Raw genomic sequence first — 10,731 nt, 5'->3', positions numbered from 1 at the left:
GAAAATGGCGGCCCCCGGCCATCCGAGTGACTCGCGCGCGCCACCGATATTCTCCGTCACCGGCCGAACGTGGCCGAAGATAACCGATTCTCTCCGATTCGATATAGCCGAACGGTTAAATATCGGCTAAATTCTTGTAAGATTTTTAAAAAATATTATGCGGAAGTATCTGTCTGTTTCTACAATATTTTTCTACCTATCATTTTTAACGATAAATTAAAAGATTTACTTTATAATTTTTAAACGCAATGAATTTCCTTACAAAATTAATAGTTCCTTCAACCCTAATGTCACATATTTGAAATGCTTAATGTTTGCAACAAATTTATGTATTTTTATACTGGGAAGAATACGTTATAATCATGCATTTAATTAGTTTTTAAAATCAAGAAGTACAGAAATAATATGTAGACATTAACTAATTATTGAAATGAAACCTTTTTTTTTATCAGGGTGATTCCGCACGTGTGATTTCTCACGATTTTGTATACTTTAAACGAAACCAAAGATTACAGTGAGAAGTTGTCCGGGAACTCACCCTTCTATAAAATTTCATTGATGTTTACAAGAGAAATGTGCATATCACGTTTCCAAAACATTCGACTTCACAGACGTTATTAACGTTTTCTACTAAGTTGCTGCGTTGCACTCGAATTACATATCCAAATTCCGCGATTGGTTGAAGCTAAAAATTAATCCATTACAGAGACCAATCAAAAGCAGCAAAAACCATTGGTAGAATGAGATGGAACAGGTAATGTAAAGTGAAGTTGTTAATAAAAAAGAAAACAGATAGATACTTTACTAACATTAACATTACGTGCCTTTTTATTTTAAAAATATTATGAATTGATATGAAACAAATGTCACTTTATTACACCTATAATCAATTCTTTAGTTGGTAACAAATAGTTAAATCACATGATCCAATTTGAGGATCATCCCTTATTTCTTTCGTTAATGGAGCCATCTAGATTTACATTATAACACTAACGTTTTCATCATGCGTAAACAAACTGCTGATTAACTTTGTTAAAAGAACATAAGAGATTTTGTGATTCTTCAAAACAGTTGTGTGTCAAAATCGTTCGGTCCACTATCGTTGTACACTTGTATGCGATATTTAGATGAATGGAGATGGATGACTATGATACGTAATTGCAAAGTACATTAGTTACGATATAATAAACGAAATTCTCCTCGGACTTTTAAATACAACTTTACACGTAGTTTGAACATAACCAATATGTCAGACGTTAAAAGTTTGGAGCACCCAACATTAAAGGTACTTAATACCTCTTAAATCATGTCTTAAATTTTTTTATGGCCGAATATTTAGAATTATTTATGGTTTTTGACAACGTGTTATTATTTATAATACTTATGATAGTTATGTTAATTTTATTATTTTTCTTTTTATTACTTTGAAATGTACCAAAATTGTATTGTAATTTAAATAAACGAAAGGAAATAAATGAACACAATATTTTTAGGTTCCTTATGAACTCCTCAATAAAAAATTTCGTTCGGCTCAAAAAACCTTAGATAGGGAAGTCTCACATGTACAAGCAGCAGCTAATGAATTGTTAAAGGGTGATGGAGCAGGTGTTCCTGCTGGTGAAATAAGCAGACTACTGGGTGGAGTTGTAGCTAGACTTCAGGTTCTGAAGAGAAAAGCAGAAGAATCTATAGCAGAAGAATTACAAGCAGGAATGGTCTGTAAAAGACGATTAGATCATTTAAAGGAACATGCTAATACTGCGCCAAGCGTTGTAAATCAATGGCGGCGACAGAGACTTGATAGAATGTTGGTAGAATATTTTCTTCGTAAAGGTTATTATAAAACTGCAACTAAGTTGGCAGACAGTAGTGAACTTAGAGACCTAACAAACATAGGTATGTTAATTATAAATATGGTTTAAAAGTTTATAGTATATATATATAATTCTGTTTCTTCTTGCATATTTTTAGATGTTTTTATGGTATCTAGAGAGGTCGAAAAGTCTTTAGCAAATCATGAGACAGCAAGATGCGTTGGGTGGTGCCATGACAATCGATCTAAGTTAAGAAAATTAGGAAGTACTATGGAATTTAATTTACGAGTGCAGGAGTTTATAGAATTAGTGAGAGCAGATAGAAGACTTGATGCTGTCAAACATGCTCGAAAATGTTTTGCTAATTATGATGATTATCAGTTGCAAGAAATTCAATGTTGCATGGGACAATTAGCATTTCCAGCTAATACATCTCTCAGTCCATATAAAGATTTATTAGATGAGAAAAGGTATGTGTATTTTTTATTCAATTACTTTAATGTAAATTTTTTCTTTGTAGTAATAATTTTAAGTGATTATGATCTAAATACAATATACAAATGTATTATTTAAGTATTACATTTATAGTAAACTTACAATAATATTATATTCTTTATAGATGGGATAGATTAATAGAGCAGTTCAGACATGAAAATTATAGACTTTTCCAATTGGCAAGTCAGAGTGTCTTTACAGTTGCTCTACAAGCAGGTTTATCAGCATTAAAAACACCTCAGTGTTATAGTGCAAATAAAGAAGGCAGAAACCCAAATTGTCCAGTCTGTAATGAAGCACTTAATGAACTGGCTGCTCCATTGCCTTTTGCTCATTGTTCACAGTCCAGGCTTGTTTGCAGTATTAGTGGCAAACCATTAAATGAGTATAACCAACCAATGATGATGCCAAATGGATATGTATACGGAGAGCAAGTAAATCAGAGCGTTCAGTTTTCATAAAATACAACATTATTTAATTATACTTTTCTAAATTAATTTATTACATTTTATTGTAGGCGTTGGAAAAGATGTCTCAAGAAAATAATGGTACTGTGATTTGTCCAAAAACCAAAGAAGTGTTTCCATACAAAAAAATAGAAAAAGTTTATGTTATGTAAAATGAACTGATTCAAACACAACTTGTACTATATACAGTGCATATTTCTTTTATTCTAACTCTAAATATATGTACTGTTTAATACTGTATACTAATATTAACAAAGGGAATGACATCTATTTTTAAGGAAGTATTTTTTTTGTAAATTTGATTTATGATCACCTACTAGAATAAAGTAAGAAGCGGTATGAATAGATTATATGTGTGTTATGGAACACGTTCTAGTTTTTCAATATGAAATGATGTGCAAATTATTATAATATAGTTGGTTATTAAATATGAAATCAGACTGGTCCTTATTCATTTATTTAACATCATCTCTACAATATATTGAACGGTCAAAACAATTCCATAGATCTACGTTTTAAAACGCATTTGTAACTGTGAACTTTGTAAGTATTTTACAGTGGTTTATATTTATATGATGTATATCCAAACATTTCAACATAATAATGGTAAGATTTATAACAACATTAATGTAACCTGATTGTTACCTTGGTACATAATTTATTGTAATACCATTTTTATGTAGAAATAGATGTACTCGCATTTCTTTTTGTAGTCAATAATTTCAAATATGTATTTTACTGAAAAATGACTAATCTAGATAATATGATATGCATTAAGCAATTTTGGATGTAACATGTTCACGACTGAATTAATATAAAAATATCCCTTTTATGCCTCTATCAGCTTCAAATTCAACGATCTTTCATTCATGGGTTTCATAGAATTTCATTTATAATTTATTGTCTGAATTGCTTTATGCGGAGGATTGTCCTTCTAGGAATTCGGATTCTATGTTTTAGAATAAAATTTGTGGTCAACTTGGGATACAATATTTGAGGTAATTTGAGTAATTTAAGTCTTTTTCTTTATCAGCAAAATTTAAGTTCGTGAATATACGATTACGGTAACAAGTTTAGTTAAGTATAATTTGAAATGTATAAGAGTATTGGTTATTATTATGTGTAAGTTGATAGAAATATATGACAAACAGTATTATTAATAGTGAAACAGTATAGCTTACAAGTTACTGAATTTATACAGTATGTTGAACCAGTAACAGGACAACCGATTATCTTCATTATTCAACATGTTTTAGAAATCATTAATATGTGTTAGAAATACTTTAAATGGTTCCAAAGAGTGACTATGGAAAACAAAAATTGTTTTTTAGTTTGCAAAGTCATTGATATTCTTATACATAAAAGCATATATTTTCTTTTCTTATATCTTGTAACTAATATTAATGTGTATTTTATCCAGAATGTCTTTAGAGTAGCAATCCCTTGATAATATATATTTGTATTATGTTGATAAACATAGTTGTGTACATTTAGAAAGAACCTTCTACTAACGCTAAAAACAAAAACTTGAAAAAAACCAGTGTGATATTTAATATAAAATTTTTTTAAATTCAAAGTCAACTTGAGATCACACCCTCTAGATGACCGAATAAATGTGTGTGTGTGTGTGTGTGTGTGTGTGTATTACATATTAATATTTGTTACAAGATGTAAGAAAACTTTGACAAAATTTGTTTGCATCATACTTGACATTTGAAGTTACTCAAATTATATTTGCAATATTTTGCCATAACATAAAAAATAAAGAAGATAATTAAGTGTTGTGTTCTGGTGGTACACCCTGTATAATAAAAATGCAAATTTGTAATTATCACATGTTATAACATGTGGAAGCACTTAGACAGTATTTACAGTTTCTGCTAATTGTACCTGAACAAAAGACCATGCTCAATGATGTATACTCTTCCTTGTTTCCTTTGTAGCAAAAACAAAATATTTATATTAGAGATATAGTAAAATTCATCAAGTGTAAGTGTTTCTAATTTGAGTTGGTTCTGACTGATTCAGTACTACCCAAATGAAAATTTATTCTACATATAAATATACAAACAAAGTAATAAAATAGTATACATCATTTACAAATTATTTACGGAAAATAAACTTATTATTCAATGTGAAGTGCGCAGTGTTTCACATCTTGAAGTCAAAGATTCAATACATACATGTATAAATAAGTCCAATCTATCTCATAAATGTACAGAAAATATTGTAGTGGGGCTTTATTGAGCTTGTAACATGCCAAGCAATTTTATATTGACATGTTACTATTCACTTATATTATCACCTTAGCCATGTTTCAATGCAGTGTTAGTTAAAAAGAAGTACATAGTAAGCACATAGTATTACATACTATAAGAGAGTATTTAAATGCAAAAAATTAGTCAATAAATATGAAAGTATTTAAAATAATATATTTAGTAAATAAAATAAAAACATTATTGTCATGACTTTTATCAAGACTACTGATGACAATCAGATCCATTCATAACCATTTGTACCTTTTATATATTATGAGTAGCTTAAAAAGACAAGCAATAATGATCTGAAGGTTCAATAACTGTAAATGTTACCTCCAAACACTATAAAAAAATTGATATAAAATTAACATATTGAAATATATAAAGTCACTGTAATATAACATTTTTAAAGACAATACAACGTGTTGATTACTAAAAAATTAAGATACAAATATAAATTATAATAAAACAATGTATTATACTTTGATAAATGTCACTTGATCTGTGCAAAACTTACATATATTTTAGTAAAAAATATTGTGATGTGTTTTTCAAATGCATATGTCTTTTCACAAAATTGTAAATGTTTTAAGTTATTCCTTACAGTTAGCCAGCATTTGAAACTGAAGAAAATGATCCATTGTTCAAATATTTTTACCAACCAAATTATATACAGCTCAGTTCTGCATTGATTACATTATTAGTGCAAAAAAGTTAACAAAGCACAGTCTTATCTTAAATTTGGTCTATGTAACAATCATTAAATGTACAAATTTTTGATGTGCTTATTTTAGCGGCTTTGATTTAACTGATGCATGTGAAAAACCTGGTAATACGAGGTTAGTAAGGCTTATTGGTCCAATCTAATAGCAATAATTTCATTTGGGTAGTGATTTAACATTAAGATCATGATATAATATGAATTTGAAGTAATAACAAGTTTCTATTCTTTGTTCCAAATTTTACATACTTAATCGTGAAATGTTAAGTTACTTTTTACAATTCGAGCTCAATTTTTTCAGGTAATTTTTAAATTTCTTTTTTAAACTGGATACTTCCTATTCTTCCTGTCTCATATAAGAACTCAACAAATTTGTGTAATTCAAATATGAATTAATAAATATACATAATTTAATTTCTACTTGACGAAATTATCACATGATTAAATAAAATTCATTTTTAATTTCAACTGAGTATACACCGAGAAGATTATTTAATCTTATGGTCATTATAAACAATGTAACGTGAAAATCAAATTGTACTTTGTGTAAATGAATTCCAAATTCATTATTTTTTGTCGTGCTTTTATCTTTTTGATTTTTCTATTTAGTGAACATTTTTAAAAACGTGATAATGTTTTATAATTAAATAGTGCGTATATTAAGATAATTCAAATATAATATCCAACCAATGTAGACATCACCATAGAAAATAATAGTCCAGTAAAAATTCCTGTAATTAGCGATGCTGCACCAAACATGGCAGCTGTTGCAGAATATTGTGAATCTACCGTTCTGAAATTAGAATATGTAATTACAAGTTTTTAAAAAGATTGGATTGTTAATAAATTTATAAATTTTACCTGGGGCAATACATCATGGACAACGATGAAAAATAGCCGCTACTTATAGCCATTGTCACGGCAATCACGAAATAAACCCAATCGTTATTAATGTACACTGGTAATACTCTTGTAGTATGGTTTGGTTGATAGTTACAGTATAAAAACAACGGTATGTACAAAATACGTAAAACAACTGGGATTATCAAATACTTTTTACTAGGCTACATGAAGAGAAATCAAAATTAAACATTTAGTTTGTATACATCTGATAAATTTTTTGACTAAAACATTTACTCACCCACTGAATTAACGATGCGATAGTACTTCCAATTAGAGCGCAAATATTAAATGTGAGGAAACACATTACAGTACTGTAATATTCCGGTGGGACTATAAAGTTTGGGTCCGAATTTTTTATATCAGATTGAACAGAAGGAAACAGAGCAAGAGTTACAAAAAACACAAGAAACGTATTGAAGCACTGTGGAAAACATTGACGAAATATTTTCCAGTAAGGCGGTGTATCGTTCTTGCCTCTTGCACTATTTTCCAACTGTCTCTTATTAATTCCTTTCTGATTTAATAATTCATTATATCGATAAAACCTCTACAAATAATAACAATTAATATATATAGTGTGATTTTTAGTTTTATAAGTGTGATATAAATCTTACATTTATTGGAAGTGCAAAATAAGTGTCAAAGGATGCAAGAAGAACAAACAGAGCCGTTATAAAATAATATATCGCAGCAGTTCGGGCATTTGGTGCCATATATTGAGCAAGGAAGTTAATCAAGGCTGAAAATGTCCCACTTACATTCTGAAAATAATACAACAATAATATATTTGCATAAATGTGTTATATAATGTTTTTATCACGATATTGTAAGAGTTATATAGTATTTACCGCGCCTAAAATAACAGCTCCTGTGTACTTTGCAGGTAACTTTGCAACCATACCATACACAGAGTTTTGATAAATTCCATTAGCAGCTGAAAAAGATTTTACAAATGAAAATAAGTACTGTATGTGTTACATAAACAAAATATAATAATATAAAAAATTGATTGCATTTTAAAAGTAAACAATTATAAATTACAAAATTCAATATGAAAAACTATACAAGCAATATTTATTTAACAAATTTAAAAAAAACAATGTTTTATATCTTACTGTTTAATACAACAACAGAAACCATAGTGATCCAGAAAAAAACACCAGGCCAGGCAGAGGTATCAGTCATTGCCAAAATAACAGTGCATACAAATATTAAAACTTGTACGAAAATGCCCCATACTATACGGGTTGTTAAATTGCCACTAAAAGTACAATATACATTGTAAATGTTAACATTTATTTCTTTTGAAATTTAATTTAATTAGAAGCTGTAATACACAATAATTGAGACATTAGAATTTAGGTTGTTTAAAAGTATTGAAAGGTGTAAAACACTGAAAGATCGTTATTCAAAATATACATACCCAAATTGTATAAATACGTTTAACCAATTAAAAAGTAGATTTGGTATTTGTGCTGCAAATCCTAACCATGTAAGAAAATTTGTAGCATAGTTTGTATTAATCCCTGTATAATCCTTGGATAATTTATAGTTTACAAAATACTGAAAAAATAATTAATTTGATTACAAATATGAGATTTATATTAAATTGGAAATTATAAAAATTAAAGAACATGGTTTAAAGTTTCTTACATTTTTTGCTGTTATGAACATATTCCATGGCATCAAGGAACCAATTCCATGAAGTACCATTATAAAGAATACTATATTTAATCTAAATTAATGTATAAAAGCATTTTAGTATAAACAATTAAGAATATTGAAGCATATTAAAAGCACAAACTAGTACTTACCTATCCCTGGGAGGATTTAATTCAAGATCTGCCTGATCCATTGTAACTCCTTTGAAATTTAATTCATCATCAGGTCTACCTGTACCTTCCCAACCAGGGGAAAGACGAACAGGTTCAGTACCTATGATAAAAAATTTGGTCCTTCAATATAATTTGTGTAGCGTTCGTATGAATTTAATACTGCAGTAGTTGTAGCTATACTAACAACACTTTAACGATGCTTCAATTTAAAGCAATTTATTAGTTCGATGAAGACAGTAAGAACTAGAAATATGTGCATTATGTATATATGCATATGATTTCATATTGATATTTTAGATTTATATAACACAAAGAATGAAAACACACAAGTACAACAATATTTTACTTTAGGACTACAAACACAATGCTCATACTTTAAAAGAAATAAAAGAAAGAAGTATTAATTACCAGTTAAAATGTAAATTCTAAAAGTATTATAGGAAATTTTAATGCAATCTGTGTAAAAGACATTAACATAAGGTTTCTTCTATTCGTATTCCATTTTGATTCAAATTTTACTCCTGTACAATCTATATAAAACTATACCATAAGTATGTAACATAATATAATAATACCAAATATCATAAAAAATCATAAAAATGAGATATTTAATAACTGGAAACATGACATAAATTATAAAAACAGAATTATAATTTTTACTGGTCAATAATGATAATGATGATATTAATAAGAAACATTCGAGCAATAGGTATGCTTTATTTCATAATTCCATTTATATTGTTTTATTTATTTGAACTAGCATTATACTTAAAAATAATTATAAAGAATAAGTCTTTTATTTATCTTTTTTCCATATATTTTTTATTTTCTTTCAAAATTTTTTTAATCTATATAATGGACATCTCTACGGAAATATATATATTTACATACAGACAAAAATACTTGAATAGAAAGTACTCAAGATTAAGAAAAATACTTTAAAACTGAAGATGTATTGTACAATAAGTAAGTAAACTATTATTTTAAAATCTAATTTGAAAATGAGTTAAAAAATTAAATATTTTATTGTTTTTTTATGAACTTTGTCATATTATTAATTCTTTTGAAAAAAGTATTTGATGAATTTCAAAGAATGAAGACAGGTACCAAGCAATTTCAGTTTCATTACACAATAATGTAATATTAATTTGCGAAATAATTCTCATTATTACAAGTAATACTTAACATTTCATAATAAATGTCCAAATAACACAGTTTTTTTACAAGAAAGAATCTAGATAAAACACAAATCAATGTTAAACTCTGAAATGCTTGGAATTTATCACCCAAGGTATACTGTATGAACTTCTCAACCAAGAGACCGGTTTGGTCAAGTATTTGTAGTGAAAATAAAAAAAGAAAAAAAAAACAAAAACACACTTCTAAAAAGGGTAGAGCTCCCATTATTTGAAATATAAAAGTGAGGCTAAAACGATTATGGTTCGAGAAAGGAAAGAAAAAAAAAGTAACAAAGGAGGCAAATATCGTATACCTTTCGCGGCCACGATGCGGGTCCCATTCGAATCTTTTAATAAAGTCTGTTCCTCGTTACCCACGCCAAATTCCTTCTTCGTGTAACTGCCCGCCATTTTTCCGTAGAGTTTTTAAACTTGAATCGAATTAAAGGTCGTACAATCTCGTAGGTTAATGCATTTCACGTGTCGATCACGCGATAGTAAATTTATCGTAATTGTTACATAAATGCAGTAGTCTTTGTTTTATCAGATGGACGGATGTTTGTGGAAATTCAAATTCTTGATGAAAAATTTAGACGCAAAAGATATTTAATCGACATTTGTAGAGTTCTGCCAGATACTCTCTTCGATTCTTCTTTGCAAAAAAGTTCTTACAACAACCTTTTATAGTATCACTGCATGATCTGGTGGTTAAGACGTTGAGTTATGAATAGAACTGCTCCCCAACGTGCACGACGTACCATGGTTCTGCTTCTTTTTTGTAGGTTAAGATAAAACAGGGTTAGAGCTCGACAATTCAACTCCACGCTGCGCGGAGATGCACGAACTGGTCCGAAAGACGTTACGACACGCGCGCCAGGCTACGATATTTAAATTAAAGAAAAAAAAAAAATCCTTTATAATTAATGCGGTTGATAACATTTATATAGAGCTCTTTGATCGACATAAATAAATAGGTCTTTCATTAGATATTACTTTGGTGTATATGAAATGTCTTTCCGTAAGAAAGAAAAAGACAATATCAATTAAACTTAAAATCAAT

General features: G+C 28.6%; 2 protein-coding genes across 4 annotated transcripts; one reads left to right on the top strand and one right to left on the bottom strand.

Moving 5' to 3' along the window:
• The first annotated feature begins 976 nt into the window (after positions 1-976).
• On the top strand, positions 977-3,222 carry Kaz (E3 ubiquitin-protein transferase Katazuke). 2 transcript variants are annotated; one of them, XM_076306047.1, is made up of 5 exons: positions 977-1,285; positions 1,593-1,896; positions 1,972-2,284; positions 2,434-2,743; positions 2,827-3,222. In XM_076306047.1, exons 1-5 carry the CDS (start codon positions 1,247-1,249, stop codon positions 2,926-2,928), a joined length of 1,068 nt encoding a protein of 355 aa, XP_076162162.1. In that variant the 5' UTR covers positions 977-1,246; the 3' UTR covers positions 2,929-3,222. The 2 variants fall into 2 exon arrangements, with proteins under 2 accessions (XP_076162162.1, XP_076162161.1); XM_076306046.1 differs by having other exon boundaries at positions 984-1,285; positions 1,494-1,896.
• LOC143144048 (equilibrative nucleoside transporter 1-like) lies at positions 3,218-10,529 on the bottom strand. Of its 2 annotated transcripts, none has more exons than XM_076306045.1 (10): positions 10,350-10,529; positions 8,473-8,593; positions 8,312-8,393; positions 8,082-8,221; positions 7,774-7,919; positions 7,507-7,592; positions 7,273-7,419; positions 6,897-7,205; positions 6,617-6,819; positions 3,218-6,548 (listed from the first exon to the last, which is right to left on the bottom strand). In XM_076306045.1, exons 2-10 carry the CDS (start codon positions 8,511-8,513, stop codon positions 6,425-6,427), a joined length of 1,278 nt encoding a protein of 425 aa, XP_076162160.1. In that variant the 5' UTR covers positions 8,514-8,593; positions 10,350-10,529; the 3' UTR covers positions 3,218-6,424. The 2 variants fall into 2 exon arrangements, with proteins under 2 accessions (XP_076162160.1, XP_076162159.1); XM_076306044.1 differs by having other exon boundaries at positions 9,986-10,528.
• Positions 10,530-10,731: the final 202 nt, after the last annotated feature.

This window comes from Ptiloglossa arizonensis, chromosome 3, assembly GCF_051014685.1.
Source record: "Ptiloglossa arizonensis isolate GNS036 chromosome 3, iyPtiAriz1_principal, whole genome shotgun sequence".
Taxonomy (NCBI): Eukaryota; Metazoa; Arthropoda; class Insecta; order Hymenoptera; family Colletidae; genus Ptiloglossa; species Ptiloglossa arizonensis.
The sequence above is the reverse complement of the archived record's forward strand: the minus strand, read 5'-3'. Positions and strand labels throughout refer to the sequence as shown.

Bases quoted from the DNA above. Each gene is read 5' to 3' on its own strand.
- Kaz (XM_076306046.1), top strand. From the start codon at position 1,247: ATGTCAGACGTTAAAAGTTTGGAGCACCCAACATTAAAG. The intron at 1,286-1,493 runs GTACTTAATACC...CAATATTTTTAG, and splicing joins TGGAGCACCCAACATTAAAG to GTTCCTTATGAACTCCTCAA. The intron at 1,897-1,971 runs GTATGTTAATTA...GCATATTTTTAG, and splicing joins TAGAGACCTAACAAACATAG to ATGTTTTTATGGTATCTAGA.
- LOC143144048 (XM_076306044.1), bottom strand. From the start codon at position 10,082: ATGGCGGGCAGTTACACGAAGAAGGAATTTGGCGTGGGTAACGAGGAA. The intron at 8,394-8,472 runs GTAAGTACTAGT...ACATTAATTTAG, and splicing joins TTAAATCCTCCCAGGGATAG to ATTAAATATAGTATTCTTTA. The intron at 6,820-6,896 runs GTGAGTAAATGT...CTCTTCATGTAG, and splicing joins TCGCATCGTTAATTCAGTGG to CCTAGTAAAAAGTATTTGAT.